At 39.0% G+C, this 21,709-nt stretch overlaps 5 protein-coding genes and 1 long non-coding RNA gene across 12 annotated transcripts; 4 read left to right on the forward strand and 2 right to left on the reverse strand.

The window, feature by feature from the left end:
- Nucleotides 1-113: 113 nt before the first annotated feature.
- On the forward strand, nt 114-5,292 carry LOC137726058 (allantoinase). The gene is made up of 14 exons (XM_068464918.2): nt 114-479; nt 2,112-2,205; nt 2,324-2,444; nt 2,552-2,625; nt 2,710-2,823; nt 2,908-2,993; nt 3,213-3,272; nt 3,468-3,616; nt 3,696-3,822; nt 3,908-4,063; nt 4,191-4,301; nt 4,382-4,492; nt 4,655-4,753; nt 4,888-5,292. Exons 1-14 carry the CDS (start codon nt 393-395, stop codon nt 5,014-5,016), a joined length of 1,518 nt encoding a protein of 505 aa, XP_068321019.2. The 5' UTR covers nt 114-392; the 3' UTR covers nt 5,017-5,292.
- Nucleotides 5,293-5,667: 375 nt separating this feature from the next.
- LOC148696555 (uncharacterized) lies at nt 5,668-7,582 on the forward strand. Of its 3 annotated transcripts, none has more exons than XR_015962250.1 (3): nt 5,668-5,874; nt 6,015-6,239; nt 7,286-7,582. It is a non-coding gene; the product is annotated as an uncharacterized LOC148696555 (long non-coding RNA). The 3 variants fall into 3 exon arrangements; XR_015962251.1 differs by having other exon boundaries at nt 6,023-6,239; XR_015962252.1 differs by having other exon boundaries at nt 6,048-6,239.
- A 297-nt stretch (nt 7,583-7,879) lies between these two features.
- Nucleotides 7,880-12,393, forward strand: LOC137725799 (putative nuclear RNA export factor SDE5). 3 transcript variants are annotated; one of them, XM_088693744.1, is made up of 12 exons: nt 7,880-8,002; nt 8,500-9,100; nt 9,656-9,681; nt 9,889-9,966; nt 10,363-10,427; nt 10,515-10,777; nt 11,011-11,093; nt 11,217-11,273; nt 11,489-11,556; nt 11,678-11,784; nt 11,866-11,939; nt 12,014-12,393. In XM_088693744.1, the coding sequence occupies exons 1-12, from the start codon at nt 7,880-7,882 to the stop codon at nt 12,131-12,133; spliced, it is 1,665 nt and encodes a 554-aa protein (XP_088549870.1). In that variant the 3' UTR covers nt 12,134-12,393. The 3 variants fall into 3 exon arrangements, with proteins under 3 accessions (XP_088549870.1, XP_088549868.1, XP_088549869.1); XM_088693742.1 differs by having other exon boundaries at nt 7,990-9,100; XM_088693743.1 differs by lacking the exon at nt 7,880-8,002 and having other exon boundaries at nt 8,202-9,100; nt 10,521-10,777.
- A 450-nt stretch (nt 12,394-12,843) lies between these two features.
- On the forward strand, nt 12,844-15,436 carry LOC137726295 (monothiol glutaredoxin-S17). The gene is made up of 3 exons (XM_068465206.2): nt 12,844-13,147; nt 13,256-13,330; nt 14,014-15,436. The coding sequence occupies exons 1-3, from the start codon at nt 12,977-12,979 to the stop codon at nt 15,244-15,246; spliced, it is 1,479 nt and encodes a 492-aa protein (XP_068321307.2). The 5' UTR covers nt 12,844-12,976; the 3' UTR covers nt 15,247-15,436.
- A 174-nt stretch (nt 15,437-15,610) lies between these two features.
- Nucleotides 15,611-17,811, reverse strand: LOC137726294 (Tetratricopeptide repeat (TPR)-like superfamily protein). 3 transcript variants are annotated; one of them, XM_068465204.2, is made up of 2 exons: nt 17,434-17,811; nt 15,611-17,216 (listed from the first exon to the last, which is right to left on the reverse strand). In XM_068465204.2, the coding sequence occupies exons 1-2, from the start codon at nt 17,674-17,676 to the stop codon at nt 15,972-15,974; spliced, it is 1,488 nt and encodes a 495-aa protein (XP_068321305.2). In that variant the 5' UTR covers nt 17,677-17,811; the 3' UTR covers nt 15,611-15,971. The 3 variants fall into 3 exon arrangements, with proteins under 3 accessions (XP_068321305.2, XP_088549871.1, XP_068321306.2); XM_088693745.1 differs by having other exon boundaries at nt 15,611-17,236; nt 17,434-17,717; XM_068465205.2 differs by having other exon boundaries at nt 15,611-17,223; nt 17,434-17,571.
- A 266-nt stretch (nt 17,812-18,077) lies between these two features.
- LOC137722939 (heat stress transcription factor B-2a-like) lies at nt 18,078-20,799 on the reverse strand. Its single transcript, XM_068462071.2, has 2 exons — nt 20,503-20,799; nt 18,078-18,633 (listed from the first exon to the last, which is right to left on the reverse strand). The coding sequence occupies exons 1-2, from the start codon at nt 20,737-20,739 to the stop codon at nt 18,298-18,300; spliced, it is 573 nt and encodes a 190-aa protein (XP_068318172.1). The 5' UTR covers nt 20,740-20,799; the 3' UTR covers nt 18,078-18,297.
- Between the last annotated feature and the right edge of the window lie 910 nt (nt 20,800-21,709).

Here is a 21,709-nt window from a genome sequence, read left to right on the forward strand (position 1 = left end):
TAGCGTATCCCACTGTCTTATACATGGACCCTATTTCCCCCAAGTGAAGTAGATAAGTGCCACGTGGACGCCCATCAACGTCAAACTAAACAACATAGGAAAGGATCTTCTCTAGATTCCTTTCTCCTAATCTACAAAATCAGAGATTTTGAGCAATTGAAAATTGATTCGAACTTTTAAAATGAATCTATATGTAATCGTTGATTAAATTTCTATAACACAGATTTTCTGATAGATCAAGAAGGGATCCGGAGATATCATTTTCCAATAACAGGAGCTCCCATTGGTGCATTGAATCTGCATAAATAGAGGAAGAGAGAGAGAGAGAGAGAGAGAGAGAGAGAGCACTTGTTGTTTGACGGTGTCTGCAGTCAGAGGAGCGAGAGAGAAAAATGGAGGCGCTGCAATGGAGGATATTGCCGCTGCTTACAATGATCGCTTCTTTCCTGCTATTTTTCTATTTCCAGTATCCCTCCCAGGTCTGATAACAAATTAATTTTTTGTTTCATGTAATTTAATTGGATTTTTTTTCCCCTTTTCATTTGTTTCATGTAATTTAATTTTCTTTTCATTTGTTTATTTTGTTGGGTTGTATCTACGTATTATTTTGTACTGATTTTAATGATGTAAAAATGTTTTTAAGTTACTGGTTTTCCGTTAATACTGGAAGATTTAGAGTTAGATTAAATTTTGGTTTTTTCTCGCCAACCAAACACTATTTTTATGTAGAAACTTGCAACGTTTTACTGTTTTGATTCTTCACTCTCAGGGATGCTTCTTTGATATTTTTGTTTTATTGTTTTTTTTTCTTGGTGGGTTGATTTTATATTTTTGTTTAATACTGATGCTTAAGGCAATCGAGAAATAGGGAGTGCAATGAAATACTTTTGATTTTTGTAATTTATATATATATATGATTCCAAATTGTTCGTTTGTTTCGCTCATTTTCTTAACAACCAAACTGTGTTTTGTGCAGAAAATCATTGGAATATACTATATGAATTTTTAGGGTGATTATTTTCCTGTCTAATCCATTCAAAGAAATGGAGTGCAAAGAAAGCAAAAGAACAGTTTATGAAACGATATTATTTATCGATCTAAACTTTTTTTTTTATAATAATTTATATGGTTTTCAAACTAGAAAAATCAAAACTAGAGACTTGAATTTTCCGTTTTTCCTTGGACGTTCTCTCTGCATTTTCTCATCAACCAAACACTATTTTCTTTTAGAAAAATCATTGCAATTAAAGGACCGTGTTGATTCTGAGTTATACTTCTTTGACTTCATCTTTTCCCTTCAAATCCTCCTCCATTCCATTCCAGTCTCCTTCTATTTTTGGACGGTCTGGTTTGGTATCGCTGCTTTGTTGTGCCGTGAAAATAAGTTTATTTTTGCAACTTCACGTTTTCAGTTTTTTTTTTTTTACCTAAAATTGTGAAAATAAGCTGTTTTTAAATGTTTAACAAACATATTTTTGAACTCAATTTTTTTTTTATACCCATTTTTTATAAAAACACTTCAGTACCGAACTAATACTACACCATGTCAACATTTTTTTGTTGATTTCTTTGTAAGGAGAGAAAGATAAAGAAGGAAATGTGAGAGAATCCTACTCCGACACGTCAGTCGGTGTATAATTCCAATTTTCGTTTGTTGTTTACTTTTCTTTTGATAGTGGACAAGTGGATCTGAAATATTAAAATACTGGGTGATATGAACTTGTTTTAATTTGTCAAATAATAGATGATAGAGAAGTTATGCTGTCCTACGTTCCACCCCACTTAGAATATTCCACTAAGAAATTTTGGTGACTTCACTTCTTTTTTTGACGTGAAATTAATATATAATATATCCACTAAATTTTTATTTACAGAAACGTTGTGGACATTATGTGTTGTATTTGTGTCGTATCGTCGTTCTGTTTATCATGAAAAAAATTTAAAAAGTTATCATGATCATAATATTGTATAAACAGTATTATTCGTGTGCATGTTAGACTATATTTTCGTTCGAATTTCAAATCGTGTAATGTGTTGCGTTCGAAATTGCCGACGTCCGAAAAATTAAATGCCATTTTGACGGAGTTCGATCAAAACCCTTTATTTTGCAGCAATATCCGACAAACTGCAGCCTGCTGCCTTTCCAACATTATTGGATTGCCAGCAAGCACATTGTGACACCTCAAGGGGTTATTTCTGGAGCAGGTAAGACGATATTCTACACTAATTTACGAAGAAGAATGATATAACTCGAGTCTAAGAGCGGGCGGACATGAGGTTTTAGCACCAAATAATTAAGTTTACGAAATGTGGAAATGTGCAGTTGAGATTAAGGATGGGAAGATTGCCTCAATTGTTAAAGAAGAGGAAAAGCATGGGAAGATCAAGTCGGAAAATGTGATTGATTATGGAGAGGCCGTTGTCATGCCTGGCCTGATTGATGTGTAAGTTATGACAAAATCAGTTGTCTTTTCGATCTGTTTCTTCATCGTCACGAAGGTAATTAGGGTTTTAGATTTGAGCTTAAACGCGTCGTTTGTATTGGTTTCAGGCATGCGCATCTCGACGATCCTGGAAGAGCTGAATGGGAAGGATTTCCGTCAGGAACTAAAGCTGCTGCTGCTGGTATGCCTATGTAACTCTGCTACATTCTTTTGTTTTCATCGATTTGTAAAATCGAGAATAGATTTATTTTTCGCTTACTTGCAGGCGGGATAACAACATTGGTTGACATGCCTCTAAATAGTGAGCCATCGACGGTTTCTAGGGAGACTTTGGAACTCAAGATTAAGGCCGCCGAGAGCAGAATTTACGTTGATGTTGGTATGAACTTGAAACTATGCGTTGGGCATACAGTTATACTCAAATATTTAAGAACTCGCTTAAATTTAAATACAATGTGAACAGGCTTTTGGGGAGGGCTTGTTCCTGAAAATGCGTTCAACGCATCTGCTCTCGAGGACCTCCTAGATGCCGGTGTTCTTGGTCTAAAGGTAACTATTCAAGTAGTGAGTTTTGCCTAGAGAGAGAACTGTTCCATTACATTTCTTGTGCCACAAGGAACGCTCTTACCAACTAATTCAAACATCGTGCTGATCTAATGGGGACCAAATTTGCTATTTTCCTGCTTTAGGAAACAGTGTTCTACCCGCAAATTGTGCAGGATGTTTACGATCCTCGTCTAATGAATTTTTCGATGTCTACTTTTGTAGTCTTTTATGTGTCCATCTGGGATCAACGACTTTCCTATGACAAATGCCAGTCACATTAAGGTTTGTTTCATGAGATTCATCCCTCCCACTGTCACATAAAACATCTAATTTACCTTGCAATTAAATTAAAATAAAATAATCGCCATCTTATTTGTTGATTGTATTGCTGCATCCATTGGCATTCTTGAGATGAATGTTGTTTTCACAGTTCTGACGTTTTTAAAAAATCTGTGTTTTCAATTACTTGTTCATTAGGAGGGACTGTCTGTACTAGCGAAATACAGAAGGCCTTTACTTGTACATGCAGAGAAAGTACAAGAGCTCGAAAGCAACTTGGGAGTTGAAGATGGTAGTAACAATCCTCGTTCTTATTCAACATATCTCAAGACCAGGCCACCTTCATGGTAAGATATTGTTCGTGTGGATGCTAAATCCTCGTTCTAATCTCACACGATAACTGTGTTTCCTCTGTTTTCGAAACAGGGAAGAGGCGGCAATTGAGGATCTCTTGACCTTGACAAAGGACACGAGGATTGGTGGCCCGGCAGAAGGAGCTCATCTTCACATTGTTCACTTGTCAGACTCACGCTCTTCATTAAATCTTATTAAGGTATAGTCTTCGACAATTGCGGTTTATATAGCGTCTTGTTACTCTCTCCGATAGGCGATAAGTGCATTTTTCTCCATTATTGCAGGAAGCGAAAAGTGGGGGTGATAGTTTAACTGTTGAGACATGCCCTCACTACTTAGCTTTCTCATCCGAAGAGATTCCCGATGGAGACACGCGTTTCAAGTGTTCTCCACCCATCCGCGATGCAGCCAACAAGGAAAAACTGTGGGAGGCTTTGTTGGTATGTACTTATTTTCTGTTTGCCTGCCTCCTTACAAAGTGATTTTCCATACTACTCTAATTGATGGAAAGAGGATGGTTATTTACCGTCAAATTGATTTCATTTGGCTTTTGATGTTTTGTTTCAGGGAGGACACGTTGACATGCTAAGCTCTGATCACTCACCAACTCTGCCGGAACTTAAGCTTCTCGACGATGGAGACTTTTTGAGGGCTTGGGGTGGCATATCATCTTTGCAGGTTGGCATACTTTTGCCTTCAAATGTAAAAAAGTTGCGATTTGTTTCAGCTAACCAACATTGTTTTCGGGGCACTTGCAGTTTGTTCTTCCTGTGACATGGTCATATGGCCAGAAATATGGAGTGACATTACAACAGTTAGCTTTATGGTGGAGCGAAAGGCCGGCCAGGCTCGCTGGACAAAAATTGAAGGTGGAATTATCATCAAATTTTCCTGCTCAAATCTGAAGTTTCGATTTTAAAACACAGGGAAAATTGCTTTGTTTTAGCCAATTTTCGCGCAGAAGCGGATATTGATATGCACCAAGAAAAACTAAAATATGTCTAATTACTAATTAAATTACAATTTTGCAGGGGGCAATTGCAATAGGGAACCACGCAGATATCGTAGTATGGGATCCAGATGTGGAATTCGACCTCGATAATGAATTCCCCACGCATGTCAAACACCCAGTACGCATTTTTCTTGATCACATTTTGAAGAACCCCTATGCATTCGGTTTAATCTATTGAACCAGTTCTATGTTATCGGAGTTCATTGCGTCGAGCAAGCATTTTACTCTCCTGTGTTTCCTTTCAATGTATAGGGTATTTCAGCTTACTTGGGGACAAAGTTATCCGGAAGAGTTGCAGCCACATTCGTAAGAGGAAACCTTGTCTTCGAAGAAGGGAAACATGCTCCTGCACTCTGCGGCGTTCCAATTCTGGCAAGCTGAGAATGAAATAAGAACTGCCACTTGGCGAGCGGAATCGCACAAAACTCTCTTGTATATATGGTTGTATGATCAAATCTCGTTCATGTAGGGCTCTGCCACGGTTAAATATTGTTCATGACATCCATCTTCTCTAGGGTTTAAGCGTACGTATGGCCTGTTGTTTCCCAGATCTGTCATATTACATTTTGCAAGACATGCCAATGTAACTATTGAGGATTTCCGCAATAGTTTATGTAAGTTCGATTCTCATATATATGACTCAAAATTTTCGGCTCAGTGTCTGAGTGATTCAAATTTATCATGTCACTCCGTTATCCACGGCAATAATCAAGCTTCTTACCGCCTGGACATGGTCCTTTCTGCTAGAGAGTCTCAATCAGTTATCTTTGTCGTACATGGGATGGGCACAGGGGTTGTTAAAGAGCAAGCACTTGAGATTTTAAAGAAACATCCACGAGTAGCCAAATTCGAACCCGAGAAGCGAATTATGGTTGTACAGTTGCTAACATCAAGTAAAACAACAGTTGAATGGTCAGTGAACATTACCAAACAATCATATTACATGGGTAACAATTATCTTGACATTGTAGTATGATCATTCTTTTCGCTTGTCATGTATATTTTATATTAGCCCCTGATCAGTTTTCGGTTTACGCAGGGTTGAAGTGCCCTCACAATTTTGTAAGATCTTAAATCTGCAATCTCCTCTCCTATGTTTTACAGAAACCTCAGCTTGAACATGAGACTCCGGCTTGTATTTTCCGGTGAGTTCTTGGGGGATTCTCTTGGTTGATGGACTCCTTCCCACTAGCATTGATGTGAATACTATTTGACACAATATGGATTTCCTAGATGCAGGTATGCGCACACAAAGATCACAATTTGTAGATTTTTCTTCCACCATAAAACACAAAAAGTACACAAATTAAGGAACGTTTAATAACAATTTCGATTTTGGTTTAGTTTTGTGACGCATTTTGTACTTGTATGATGCTAAGTGGTACAGGCTGCATGTTCAAATGGTGTAACAGGCTGCATATTCGCAAGTGGAACAGGCCTTATGAGCTTTGTTCATCCAGTGCACAAGGTGAGGGTGACTAGGCGCGAAGACGACAATGGACAAGTTTGTGGAGTGATGTTTCAGATGGATCTGTGCCCGCGAATCCCCAGCATCCCGTGCACCGGTAGGGAATCAAATTGGGACGACAAGTGTTTTCTAACTGGTGAGTTCTAAACAAAGACTGAAAAAATTAGAGCCACTGGCTCTGCCGTGCTATGTGATCCCTAATGGCACGGAACACATTTGATCACTGTGTTTAACTCCGTTTGCAATTTCAGTCCAATTTCTAAGTTCCGTCAATAAAATTAGCGGGTGAAGGCCTTAAAACAGTAGGGCAAAAGCCGCAAAACACTTTTTTTTTTTTGTCACAAGTTTGAGGATTTTTATTGAACTTTTGTGACACACGTTGTACAATGATACAATGATGCTTATTACACAAGATATGTTTATTTAGCTAGGGATGGGGAAACCTTGGCCGCCTTGATCATGGCCCATGCCACCATCATCACCGCCTTGGCCGCCACACTGACCTCCGCCTTCCCCACCACCACTTCCACCACATTAGCCACCACGATTGCCACCTCCATAGCCACCACCACATCCACTGCCTTGGTCACCACAACTACCAACACCTTCTCCGCCATCGTATCCACCACCTTGGTCACCTCTGCCGCCAAAACTTGGATTGAAACCAATACCACCTCCAATAATCGCTCCTTCTATATGTCCTCCAAGTCCTCCTCCGATTTGTCTGCCGAGCCCTCCTCCCATTTGCCCGCCGAGCCCTCCTCCCATTTGTCTGCCGAGCCCTCCTCCCATTTGCCCGCCGAGGCCACCTCCCATTTGTCCCCCGAGCCCTCCTCCCATTTGCCCGCCGAGGCCACCTCCCATTTGCCCACCGAGGTCACCTCCCATTTGTCCCCCGAGCCCTCCTCCCATTTGCCCGCCGAGGCCTCCTCCCATTTGTCCCCCGAGGCCTCCTCCCATTTGTCCGAAGCCGAGGGAATCTGGCCTGTCAACTAGTACAGCTTTATCCTTGCCAATACTAATTGCCCTATGAGCAGAGCTCACTCCCCAGCTAAGTAATAGCAAATAAGCTACGCATGCCCATTTTTTTGGTGTTGCCATTTTCTATTGCTACTTAGTTGCCTATGATCTTCTTCTTCTTCTTCATGTTTAGGGTTTTTATACTGTAAAATCTGCATGCAGATGAGTTTGTTTCAGTGAAAATGGCATAAAAATGGCAGTTGGTTGAGCAAACCTACGGGAAAGCAAGCTAATCAAGATGCATTTGGTTATGGAAGCCAGGGCATCATGGTGTATATGTGATCAGATAATTACGTGCGTTGTTTGTAATTGTATTGAACAAATAATAGTTCAAAATAAAAAGTTGCAAACCTAAGTACGACAACTAAGTTGATTAGAGCAGTGTATTTTAGCTCTGTATTCAATCTTGAATCATTTTTTGTTATTGTTTCGATGAGTGGAACTATATTTTTCAATTAATGTCGTCTATTTATATTATAACATATAATGTACCTTCTTATATTCTAGGTACAAAAAATTCTCTTCTCAACAAATGATGTAACCTACATAAGCATCATCTTATACTTCTTGATTTAGATACAAAAAATTAAGAAACATACCAATATCTCCCAAATTAATATCAAATTAGAAACTAATCTATCACTCAGTAAGGTAATTCTATCAATTAATGCATGCAGACGCACATATATCAACGGCCCCGTATCATTTACGTAGACGACTCCCCCCTACCATCACACAATTTAGTCAACCAAATCCATGTATTTTTGGTTGGTAATTAGCCAGGTAGGCAATAACCAATCAGTACTTAAAACAGTCGACTTGACCAATCAATCACTCAACAACTTCCCTCGGAAGGAACGTGCTTTGGAAGGGAAAAAAGCGAGTAAGCAAACAGCGAAGGCGCCAAAAGCGTGATGCTTTCTTCTGTTTCTTTGTTTTTGGTTTTTTTAGATTTTTTTAGATTTTATTTATTTATTTATTTTGTTTATTTATGCAAAATATTCTTCAATCCTCCCACTCTCATAACTCGCTCATGAATTAGTTGTATAAGTATCACAACACTCTCGCTCTCGCTCTCGCACCATCTTCGTCTCCAAAACCCCATTCTTTTGGGTTTCGCATTCGGATTTTTTTTGAAACTATTCGATCCAATCTCTCACTGCTGTTAGATTTTTTGAATAAAACAGCGTCTTTGAGTGCCAAAAGCTTCGAACTTTGAGTCTCCGATTCCAAAATTTTGATCAATTTGTGTGATTTTTTGTTATCGTTCAAATCGGTTTGGTTGATTTGCATTTCTGATTCGAACCCAGAATTTTGTTTTGGAAAAAAATAATCTCTGCTGTTCTAATCAGTGTGACTCTCTTCGTCTTCCTCAGAATCCTTTTCTTGTTATCCGTCGAGTTTCTAGGAAAATGGAGGCCTCTGGTTCGAACAGCGCGTCGATTGTCACTGACGAGATGGCGCTGAGAGGTTTGCTTGAGGCGTTCGGGCCCGCATTTTCTCTCGATCAAATCGCTTCTGCGTATTGCAAGGCGGGGAAGAATGCTGACGACGCCGCCGAAGCTCTGGCTCTCTCTGCACCCGATGGCAGAGAAACTTCCAGATTACCTGTCAATAGTATCTATAAGAAGCCGCCGTATCAGGCAAACGGGAATGGGAATGGGAATATGAATGGGAACGGGAATCCCGGATCTTCAAAGCCGAAATATCGGCCGGTTTCAGCTGGTAGCGTCTCGAACATTATTGGGAAGCATTATGTTAAGAAAACGGCGCCGACACCGGCAAATGGGTCTCGTGAAGCAACCAAGCCGTTGAAGCTGAACTCCAGTGTGTTGCCAATGTCAGAAATTTGGGTCGAAAACGATGAGTCTAGTTCTTCAAAGGATGATCGGCTCCACCAGGACATGGAGGATTTTCTGTTCAGTATGCTTGGAGTTGGGTTCAAGCTAGAGAGGGATCGGATTCGGCAAGTTCTTGGTACAGTTTTGCTCTTTTATTAGTTTTCTGTTTCATCCATTTCGATTTGCGTTGTTCTTTGGTTTATATATTTACATGAAGTGTTTGTATTTGTGAGTTTGACATGATTGTTGAACTTGTCAAGGATGATTCAAATTTTGTCTAGCATAATGTGGTTAGACACGCACTCACTCAGTTGAAGTACCGTGCACACTCTTGGTTATCGGAGTTGGGAGAGAAGATTGGGAAGAAAGAACATTGAAGAGTAGAGGGCAAGAGTGAGTTGGTCTAGAGAAAGAAGAGGAGAATAAAAGTAGGATAATGATTAGGTTGGTGCAATGTATGATTATACCATAATTTACGGAAAGAAAACTTAATGCTTGAGGCATTTGAAATGTTGACTTTTGAGACACGATGAATTGAGTGTTGAATGTTTTGATTGCAGTCTGTTTGATGGTTGTAGATTTAAGATGATTATTTTGATTTCATTTCACGGATGTTAATGTGGTGTTTAAGAATTGTTTGATCAATGACCTTAATATGTGAACACTAATCCTGGTTTATTTGGACATGCAGATAGTTGCGGATATGATATGGAAAAGGTACACTAAACCCTCTTTACTTATCGAAACCTGAAAGCCAGTCTCTTTACAATTTTTGTAGCCCTTTCGTTACTCTAAGATGTATGTGCAATATAATTTTCCAATTTTCTAATGTTATACAATTATCTTTCATATGCTACACACTGAAAAGGTATGTATAGAAAGAGTACTTCTAAGCAATAACATTTTCCTTTTAATACCGTTCAGAGCATGGAAAAACTGGTTAATCTGCCAGCATCAACTTCCGAAAAAAGGAGCGAACTTGTTGGAAAATCCAGTGAGAAGGTTAGTAACACTTCCAAAACGGGATTTGTGTGCTTTCTGATTTCTACCAATAACATGTCAAACTGCATCACTGATGCACATTTGAATCAGTTCTTCAGAAAAGTAAATTCAATCTTAATTTCATATAAGGAGGTAATACTAAGAGAGCTCACACTCTACGGAAGTGCATAAATTAATTCAAGGATGCATTGATGCAGTTTTGTACAGCTCTTGTAATCGATATTTGAGTGTAAAAGTTTGTTATTGTTTTGTCATAGTTTTGGGGGATGGGGCATTTTGTGTAGCATTTAGGCTTTAGGTACAGTAAGATCTAGTCCATGAAATTGTTCCAGCATGCTTAGTAAATTCTACTTTGGTATTTATCTCCTTGCCGTCTTATTTGAGATTATTGTCCAGTCTGCAGATTTGTCCCTGAAATATAAAGTATCTTCTGACAGAAAATCCAAAAACTACACCGAAGGGTATTGCTTCAATACTTTAGTTATAGTTCATTAGTTCCTAGTTTATTATATCAATCACTCTGACATGTCTATGCTCATCTCATGCAGTAACAGAGATAGGGCTTCAAATACAAAAGGAGCAGAAGTTACTGAACAGGAAAAGGAGAGAAATGATCTCCCGAAGGGTATTCTGGCTTCCCTGTTTGGTGCTTCTGAGAGAACCGAGGAGACACCAGTGGAGCGACCAAGAAGTACAATAAAGGCAGGGAGTAGATATGGAGCCTATGGACACCTAGTTGCTGAACCTCCGCAAGATTTGATTTCAGAGTACAAGTCAGCTGTTGTGTATCAACAGCATCATGTCGAGGATGGTATGCACCCTTTTCTATATATGGGAGAAACTTCATTTGCCTAATACCCTTTGTGGAGGGAATGGTGGCCTTAGGAATTTATTCAATTCCTATGAAATCCAGATTAATCCAAGAGACAGACCTATTAAGGCAGTAGCTAAATTCCATGTGTGGTTGCTCAAGTCAATTTGCCTGTCAAATTTATGTTTATGTCTTGTATTTTCCTTCATGATTAAAGTGTGTTAGAATTGCAGACGCAGATGACGAAGATAGCTACCAGGGTCTCCGTAAGTCTTGGAAGGAGTATCGGAGTACAATGAACGACTATTACCAGGCTGTATGTAACCTTTTATGGCTTATCTTATGTGCAATTATTTGATATATAAAACAAGGAGGGTAGAGTCTCTTAGTAGCCTTAAAATTTCACACTATCGAGTAAGGATATCAACTCTTTTGTTAGGCTGTAGCCGCATTTGCTAAGAAGGATCGTGATCAAGCTTACAAACTTCTAGAACAAGTAAGGTTTCTGTCTTTCTGTTATGAAGTGATGGGATATGAGTTATATTTTTTTCATGCAAATAAAAGAAAAAACAAGATTCCCTGACAAAAAGGATAGCATCTTCCGACTGTTGCAAATAGCTTTTACATGCTTCAAAAATTGAACAAGGCGTACGGGCATAGTAATATTTGCCTTGACAAAATGAATTTATAACTTCTATTGTGCTACCACAGGGACGTTTTTTCCTCGAAAAGGCGTGTGAAGTAGAGGAGAAGTCGAATGAAATGATTCTTAAACCTAGGTTAGCATCCGTTTTATTGAAAGTTCTGTGGTGTGTGCTTTGACTCTTTGTGGAAATTTGTTACTGGCAGTGTATAGGGTCCGACAATGCTAATTATCATCATTTTTCGTTTCCTCGTCAGAAATGTTGAGACACAAGGTGAAATAGTGCTTGACGTGCAAGAATGCGGTGCCAAGGAGGCGATACGTCTTTTGAAGTGTCAAATTTCCTCATTTTCTGGTATCTCATGTAAGTAATCGTTCTCGTGTTCCTATTTTTCTTACGATTTTGTTTCATGTTTACTGAAATTTTGTTTTATCTTCGAGTCAGCAATCAAGTTTCTTAAGGTCATATGTGATACAAAAGAGGAAGATATCTCAAAGGGGTCTCGAAGACGATCATTGGTAAGACTGGTTCATAACTACTTGGTGCATCTGTCTAAACAATTACCTGACTGTTGTATTTTAAATCGACGCAGATTTTGAAGCTACTGCAGGAAGAATCGATTAAGTGGACCGAAGGAGAAAATGCTGGAACAATACTAATCCACTTAGACAGTGTTAATCGGAGACAAGTAACTTTTGTCAAGAAGAAATGAAATAAAGTGCTTTCTCGAAAAGGTGCTTATGAGATTGAGATTTAGGGATGATCGACAATCAAATCGTTGAAGGAGAGAGTGATGAACTTTTGCAACATGTGATTTAAGATTTTGAAAGGAGTTTGAGTGAATTTTTGTTCCAATTTATGAGGTCTACTTTCTTTGAGTAATGAAACTCTTCAATTACCAAAGAAAAAAGGAACAGGCATTTGCATTGTAATGGCTTTGAACTAAAGTTTATTTCATCTTTTGTTTGAAAATCTTGTTACATCTTTTATCTTTCTTGTCATACGGATAATGCTGTCTTACTAGACTTGTTAGAGTGTGAATTTGCACCAAGCTTTCAAGTAAAAACTTAACCATGTAAATCGTTTTTGTTTCTAATCTGACAACATAACATGTTAGGCGTCAAGCATTGCAAGTAAACTTATTCAATTGTCACAATGGCTACTTCTTTCCCCTCGAATGTTCCAAATATACGTTACCGAATTAGCGCTTACTTTCTAATAAAATTCAAGGCGTGAAGATGCAAGTAAGGTGCATTTTTGCTCACCGCCTTACCTATTAACTTTTGATCAGTTTAAATTTTGAAATTTATATCAATCCACTACATAAATTTTAAAATTTAAATTTATCAAACGATAATAAATAAGATGGTAACTATCGTCTGGTTAACAAAAATATTCTCATTCCAATCCATAAAATCAGGTCAAATATTTTGGTAGCCCTGAATGATAAAGGGTGGTGTAATTCACATGTAAGCAGCTTTTAAACCCTCCGTCTCTCGTCTGTTTCTCTCGCTTTTGGTTGTGGGTTTTCCGAATTCAGAAGACTCCGTTCTCCATGGGTGGCTCAGTGAAGGATGTGCAGTCGCAAAAGGAGCTCGATAGCTTGGTCCACGGCGGCTCGCCGGTGGTTCTGCACTTCTGGGCGTCGTGGTGTGAGGCTTCCAAGCACATGGACGAGGTCTTCGCCCACCTCTCCACGGATTTCCCGCAGGCCCATTTCTTAAGGGTAACGTTTCATTCTCTTCTCTGAAGTTTTTTGCTTTTTCTGTTTTCTGTGTGTGTATGTATATATTTTTAGTTTAACTTTTAATCTACTATTGTTTGTAATTTGTAGGTTGAAGCTGAGGAACAGCCGGAGATATCCGAGGCCTATTCGGTTTCCGCTGTGCCGTTTTTCGCCTTTGTGAAGGTATGCTTATTGGAGTTATACATGTTTTCTTGGTGATTTTGATGCTGCCAGTTTGATTTTTGAATGAGCATGATTACGTTGTTCGATTTCAAATTCGAGAAGAGAGTTTTGCATTTGGTAAATCTGGTTGTGTGAATGTGGGGTTTAGTGTCCAATTGCTTTTGGGTTGCGGGTGATTTAAATTTGAGTCTGGGGGCTTACTTTTTTTGTTTATTATATCATACTTGCAGCAGTATGATTGTTTCGAATGAGATTTAAGTACTCATTGGCTTCAATTATGATGGAAAACTCAAAATTTGAGAGAGTTTGGTGGAGATTCAATAGGAACACTTTGTTAGTTTGAGTGACTGGAGAAGGATAAGGATCTGTGAATGGTGACATGGATTGTGATGTGACTGTCGGATAATAAAAGAAGCCTTATGTTGCACCTTATCAGTTCGAATGACTACCCGCCCAAAGAATGATTTACTAGATGCGAGACAATTTTAGATGGTTTAGGATGATTTATGATTCATGAGTTTGGAAGATACTTAATCTAGTTGGATACGTGGTAAAGCTTGTTAATTTTGAATTGAGTGAGATAATTCCATATGATTGCTGTTTCGTCGTTGGTTTGGGTTCTCCTATTGTTCTGTATATTTTTCTTATCCTTGTCATGTTCTGTTTGTGCTTTGATTTTCCAGGATGGAAAGGTTGCGGATACATTAGAAGGGGCAGATCCATCCAGTTTGGCAAATAAAGTCGCTAGGGTTGCTGGATCAGTTAACCCTGGAGAACCTGCTGCTCCTGCCAGCCTTGGGATGGCTGCTGGACCGACCATACTCGAAACAGTCCAAGAGTTAGCAAGAGAAAATGGTTCTTCCCAGGTAAAAGTTCAAGCGCAAAATGGTCCTGCTGATGCCTTGAAAAGGCGGTTGCAGCATCTGATTGACTCTAATCCAGTCATGCTTTTCATGAAAGGAAGCCCTGAGGCACCCCAATGTGGATTTAGCCAAAAAGTTGTAGACATTTTGAAGGAAGAGAAGGTCAAATTTGGAAGTTTCGATATTCTTTCAGACAGTGAAGTCAGAGAGGGGTTGAAGAAGTTTTCTAACTGGCCAACGTTTCCGCAGCTTTACTGCAAAGGGGAGCTTCTTGGTGGGTGTGACATAGCAATTTCAATGCACGAGAGTGGTGAATTAAAGGAAGTTTTCAGAGACCATGGAATTGATACTACCGATTCTGCTGGGGCAAAAGTAACTGAAGCTGGAAGTGGAAAGGGTGGAATCTCGGCATCTACTGGTGTGAGTGAAACTCTTAACTCTCGACTCGAAAGCCTGATTAATAAAAGCCCTGTTGTGCTGTTTATGAAGGGAAAACCAGATGAACCAAAGTGTGGTTTCAGCCGAAAGGTGGTCGACATCCTTGTGCAAGAAAAGGTGGACTTTGAGAGTTTTGATATTCTTTCTGATGAAGAAGTCCGTCAAGGGCTCAAAGTTTATTCAAACTGGTCCAGTTATCCTCAGCTATACATCAAAGGTGAACTTATTGGTGGATCAGATATTGTATTGGAGATGCAAAAGAGTGGGGAGCTCAAGAAGGTTTTGGAAGAGAAAGGGATTGTTCCGAAAGATATTCTTGAAGATCGTTTAAAGAAATTGATTAATTCTTCACAAGTGATGGTCTTCATCAAGGGCACACCCGATGCTCCCAGATGCGGTTTTAGTTCCAAGGTCGTGAATGCCCTAAGAGAAGAGGGTGTGAGTTTTGGGTCCTTTGATATTTTATCCAACGAGGATGTGAGGCAGGGGCTTAAAGTCTTCTCCAACTGGCCAACCTTTCCGCAGCTCTATTACAAAGGTGAGCTGATCGGAGGTTGTGATATCGTGATGGAGCTGAAGAGCAACGGAGAGCTTAAATCCACCCTGACAGAGTGAAGCGCAGTCTCGTTTTATCAAACAATCCCGGTTATCCTAATCTGAGTGCCTGCTGACCTTAGACACATTCCAGTTTGCTTGAGGTGCTTTCTTACCATACACTTTCATATATGTATTCTTGTGTAATCAGTGGTTACGTACTTCGGATTATTTATGATCAATCTGAGCAATATCAAGAAGTTTATCGGTTGCTGCTTGCTTGGTTATTTTTCTCAAAGAGGTTGAACTTGGCATCTGGTCGAAATAATTTTTAGAGGAAGTAATTTTTCAGTACCGTCTGCACTTCCACTTAATTTTGTCAGGTATTTTTTTGCTGATTTATTCAATCTAATAGCTGAAAAAAGGTAGAACGGTTCGAATGACATCCTTCCAATCGTAAACATATTCCATTGCTTTCATGGGTTACAACAATTTCACAGCACAGAGCAAAAAATATTACGAAATCTCAACAATTGCGTTTTTCACAGAAATTGTTCTACGATTTTTAATCGATGTTGTGAAACTCCACAGAAACCGTCATAAAATCTATTTTCACAGAACTTTCACCACGCCCCTAAGCATCCAGAGATGTTCTGATCGGCGAAACTGTTCCGGAGATGTTCTCTTGTCACCGTTGAAACTGGGGACAATGGGCAGAGGGAGACGGTGGCTTCGTACTTGTCTTGGGATAATAATTTCTTCGCCATCGCCATCGCCATTGCCATTGAAATATGCTTCTTTAGAAGCTAGTTTTCTCTCATGGCTAGGATTTTCGCTGTCTCTTCGCCATCGCCATCTATTTTATCAGCTTTCATTCGATCCAAAACACTATTCACTTCTTTACCCTCTCTTATATATGCCTTTAACAAAGCATGATACATGTGCTTGTTCACCGGGATGACTTTCCTCAATGCCCCAACAAAAGCTTCCGCATCTTCAGCACTGCCTTCGTCACCAAGCCAACTCAATAAGGTTGTCAGTGTCACTACTCCGAGGTTTGGCTTCCATCTTTTCTCGGAAGACAGACGGAGGGCCACCTTCAAGCACTTAAAAGCCTTCTTCATCTCACCCTTATTCACATACCCCGCCGCCACTGTTTCCCAACTTCTCGCTGTGGTTGCTTTTCCCTTCTCCATCAAGTCTTCAAGCAGAGCTTCTGCTCTCTCGTACAATCCCTTTATGGTGTAGCCTGTAATGACAGTTTGTGGCACCCGAAAATCGTAACAGTTTCCAGACAATTCCCACTCCTCCATCACCTTCTCAGCTTCATCGAGCTCACCGAGCCTCACCAGAGACACCAACATGCCCATATAATCCCTGTTTATGCATCTCTTACAACCGCTTTTCTCAACACCCCATAACCTCAAAACTTCACCCTTACTTCCCATACTCGCATAGAGCGAAATCAGATGATTGTAGCCAAGTCCGTCTTTGTTATCTAGCCTCTCTTCCGACTTCTTTAAAGCATTCATTGCCTTATCGGTTTGGCCTTTTTTAATATAGAAATTGGCGACGACAGCATACGTGTTCCAGTCCATGACAATGTGAGGCTGGCTTTCCATCTCTTTAAAAACCTTTTCCATTCCTTCAAGATCAGACCTCACGCCATACGAATTGATGCAGATTCTATAGCTGAAGTTGTCCGGAGGAACATTGTTCTCCTTCATCTCAGCTAGAATGCCGGGGACCTTCTCATGCTGGCCAACATTCGTATACAAACACATGATGTCGTTGTAAGTAAGAGGCGAGGAAACAAATCCCATCTCCTTCATTTTGCGCAAATGAGTGAGGGACTTATCCACTTGGCGCTGCCGGACATAGCAATTCAAAAGAGCACCATACGTCTTGAAGTTCTTATCTTCATCCCTCAAATTATTGAAATATTCTTCCGCGGAAACAAACCCGCGTACCTTCCCAATCAAATCCAGCTGCACGGCATGCTCAACCGGCGAAAATATGCATATCCCCTTCCGATTCATCCACTCTGAAATCTGCAACCTATAACACATTACTACGACAGCAGAGGAATTTCCAATTACTTGTGATACAAACAAACACATTAACTAACAAAAATCCTAATTCCCTCTTTCACTCACTTTCTTTAACTAAAATTTAATTACTTTGATGCTTCTTCCAATTTTCTTTCATTTTCTGAGCAACCAAACAGGGAATAACACAAATTGCAAGCTAAGTGAGAAAGATGGAAACCTGGAGGGCTTGGGAGAAGCGTTTCCTCTTTCGGAGGTCGTGAACGATGCGCTGAAGCTCGGCGACTCGGACTTTGTTGCCATTGTAGACCCAGTCGTCGAGCTCTGGAACCACATTCAAGCTAGGGTTTCCGAGCGGACTGATTTTGTTGTAGAGGGTCGGCTTCTTGGTCCTGCTCGTGTAGTAGGACCTGCTCGCCATCGCATTTCGGATTAGGGTTCTGGCGAAGAGCTTCGGATCCATGATTTGGGGTTTAGGGTTTTTGGAGTTGGGGGAGAAGAACCAGAGAAATGAAAATGAAGGGGGGCTTTCGGAGGAAAGGGGCCTAATGTCTCTGAAATTGGGCCTTTTTAGTAAAAGTTCATTTTCATTACCGTATCATCTAAAGACCGTCTCAATAAAAATTCATTTTATTTGAAAACCGTTTAGTCATTTATATGTGTCGAACAAATTAATAATTATAAAAATGTGTAGCATTGTCATGATTAATCGTCAATTTATTTGATTCACATGGATGACTAAACAACCTACAATTTGAAAGATTTGTCTGGAAATGATCTTTGGATGATGATGCAAAATATGAACAATTTCAATCAGTTATAACTTTTGTACGATGAAATGATGTCACATGAAATAGGACGAGATTAGTAACTTGACGTAGCATTGTGACCATCGCACCAAAAAGTTTCTCGTGAATTCGGTTTAGGTTGATGATTATTTTCATAATTACAAAACCCCGATACCAAAAGCTAGCAAACACTGCAGAAAAAAGGCAGCATGTTTATATGATACCCAAGATCCAAAATACATATCCCATAAAACCTGACCAATTTGTGTCGACCAAATCAACAGTTCTGGTAACAATCAGCATCGAGCTTTGTTCCGATGGTCATCCATGTACTGAGCTACGCAATCCAACAGCTTATTTTCCAGTGTTCTGAACTGAGCTATTTGCACCTGCAGCTCCAACTGCTGTTTTCTCAGGTTCTTATTCTCCTCCATTAATAGCAGGCAATTGTTTTCTTCTGCTGCTGCCAGTGCAGTGCTTGTGCTGCCACTCTCTTCTGAAGCCTTCAGATACGCTGGAAAAGCACTTGGTTCGCATTTCTTCCTGGTGATCTCAACTAGCATGTGCCTGCAGCCCTTTTGGAACTTTTCATGCTTAAATTCCCACAGTTTTGGTGATGTTTTCTTGAATCCCTGCTTTTGGGTTTGAGGGTTAGAATCACAAGTTGAATTGCCAAACTTTTGACTAATGTAATGCATGATCGGAAATGCTTTTCTAGGAAGTGCTTTTGCTCATAAGCTAACACAAACCAACCCTAGGGTTGAGAGTACTGTAACCCACCGAGGTATGAGATAAAAAGAAGAAAACCTTTATATATGTAGCGCATCCAAATGGGATTAAGGGCATACTTGGAAGAGACTTTTTAGTGCGCTGAAAACACGATTTAGTACACCAAGTGTAATGATATAATTGATTGAAAACTTGAAGAAAAAAAAAATTCAATCAGTAGTAATACTTAATGTATCAAATCGTGTTCTCAGTACACTGAAAATTTTCTCGCGTATTTGAGATGCTACACAAAAAACATACACAAGTGCTTTGACTAGACGCACAACAAAATTTACTAAAATTCTTGTCATTGGATTAAGAAAACAATTTTCTTTTGGGAGTACGGTATTTTAGACAATTATTCGTGCAAAAGGATAAAGGGTACCGACCACGACTACACTTGTTTATTCCGAAACCAAATTTGACCGTTGGTGCTAATGCTTCCTAATTAGACAAGGATGAGAAATAATTGATTGAAAATGATTAAGATAAGTACAATAATATTTTACAAATGATCTATCTCGGAGATTCTAGCGTACAATCGGAAAATTTTATTTTGCCTTCTCTCACATCACGTCAAATTAAGTAACAAGAGATTTAAAGAAAGAAAGATTTTTTAGCTAAAATAGTATCTGAATTTACATAACTCCTTACTTTGGTTCATGAGATTTAAAATCGAATAAGTGTTCTCTAAGTTTGTCCATCATCAATTATTTTGGTTATTTTGTGAAAAATCTCTGTTAAATAACTAAAATGATTGACGGTGAACAAATGTAACATTCCACATCGTCCAGGAAAGTGGATCCTCTAAGCCTTATATGTATATTCTCATCTCTACCTAGCACGAGGCATTTTGGAAGCTCACTGGCTTCGAGTTCCGTAGGAACTCCGAAGTTACCGTGAGGGTGTGGTCAAGGCCCAAAGCAGATAATATCGTGTTACGGTAGAATTAAGCCCGGGATGTGGTGGGGGCCCGAGCCGGATTGTGACAACAAACATAGAGACCATTTTTATGGAAGTCAAATCTTTATGTAATTTCATAGACTAGTTTAGCTAAAATGTCTTAAAAAAAACATATGACAGAGTAAATATGCAGTTACACCAGGTTTTTCTCATGGTCGGTAGAAGTTTATACTTTATTATTGCTCACGTAACTCAAAACTATTGCAGTCTGTAGAGTGTGATTATTTTGACCAATAAAAACTATCACAAATTTTTGACTTTCACAATAATTTATATATTCTCGTTGACTACTGTTATACAGGGAGAGAGGTATACGCAACAAAGATAACCATCGTCTTCAATCCATGAAATCTTTGAATGAGTAGTTCACTCAATGCTTTGAACGAGTAGATCAATGAATGCAAAAACCTCTGCAGAAATCAAAACATTTACCGGTTTTGCTGATCGACGAACGTTAGTATTCCGGCGGGTAAAGGTTGTTTGCCCAACAAAATACCGTTCGTCGGTCAAATGATATTTCTGGTAGTGATGGTTCAAACCCTAGATTTTTTTTCTTTTATCTATGAATTACTGGGTTCTTGATCAAGTGATCAGAAATAACCAAAAAATAGAAATTTTCTAAAAGCTTTCTAAACCTTAAATATATAACATGGATATAATTTTCCATGTATATACATTCTTTGTATAATTAAAGCAAATAAACGAGGTTCTGAGTTCAAATCTGATAGACGGAAATGGTTGAAATAGAAAGATAAGGGCGGGCGACTCACATAGGTATTAAGTTGGCGAATGAAGCTGGAGAAGTTGTTGTGCTTGAAATATTTAGGCAGCAGGAGCTCTGAGAAATCAGCAGGAGACCATACTATAAATCCAGTGCCCTCTACATTCCATGACACAATATTCCTCTTCCCACCACCATCTCCTCCGACATCTTGTTCTTCTAGCAGATCGAACGTCTTCGACAGAAACGGGGCGGCGCTTCTTGTTCGGGAAGAAGTTTCAGCCATGTATGGCTGGCTAGCTAGCTTTTGAAATATTCTACACTGTACCAGCCTCTTATTTATGCCATGCTTCCACCCTCTAGCTTTTGGAAAGTACTGGCTAATGGCGTGGAACGTTGACTGATTCCTTTTAACTTTCTTTTTCTTTAAGTTTCTCAAGTTCATGCAACTTTCCCAAAAAGCCAAATTTAGCTTCTTTTTTTTTTTTTTTTTTTTTATGTAACAAAAGTAGATGGAGGCATATAAATTCATTTGTCTCATGTTGGACAATGACAAGTGGCGGATTAAAAAAAAATTGTACTCGTAATTGTAGGTTAGAAAGAGAAATACTAGCAAAGATACAATAACGTATTAGACTAAATTTACTCCGGCCCTTTGGGAGTTATTCTCGTATATGGTACTATAGTATATGTTCTAAGGGTTAGACTGCGTAGTTTGCCAATTAAAGCGGTACACAACTTGGATTTAGAACGTCATAAAAGAATTCATTACTATTTGGTGTGGATGTCAAAACGTTGTGAAGTAAATAATCTTGCATTTTGTTGTTATTGTACCGTTTATTCTAGTTCTTACCGCAACAAGCAATATAACGTCGGGATGTTATTGTCGTCAACACATCTTTTCCTGAAAATTATTTAATGGGTATCATATACAGATAAAATCCTCAATTAGATAATATTGTGTAACAATCTATGTTATGGGATTTACATATACCCATAATTGTTGTTATAATTGAAATTGGGAAGGATCTTGATATTTCAAAAAATAAGACAATTTCATGTGTTGCAACATAAAACATGAAGCAATTGCATACATTGGTTTTTATGTAGATCCGCTTATAATGACATTGATATTTCTTTAATTTCAGATTAATAGAAATATAGTTTATATGATCAAACAAAATTTCTACTAATTGACTGACTAAACATTTAAATTAGTACACAATACTTGAAAATCCAATTAGGTAATGACCATA

This window comes from Pyrus communis, chromosome 5 (assembly GCF_041283825.1).
Source record: "Pyrus communis isolate YQ-2024b chromosome 5, ASM4128382v1, whole genome shotgun sequence".
Lineage (NCBI taxonomy): Eukaryota > Viridiplantae > Streptophyta > Magnoliopsida > Rosales > Rosaceae > Pyrus > Pyrus communis.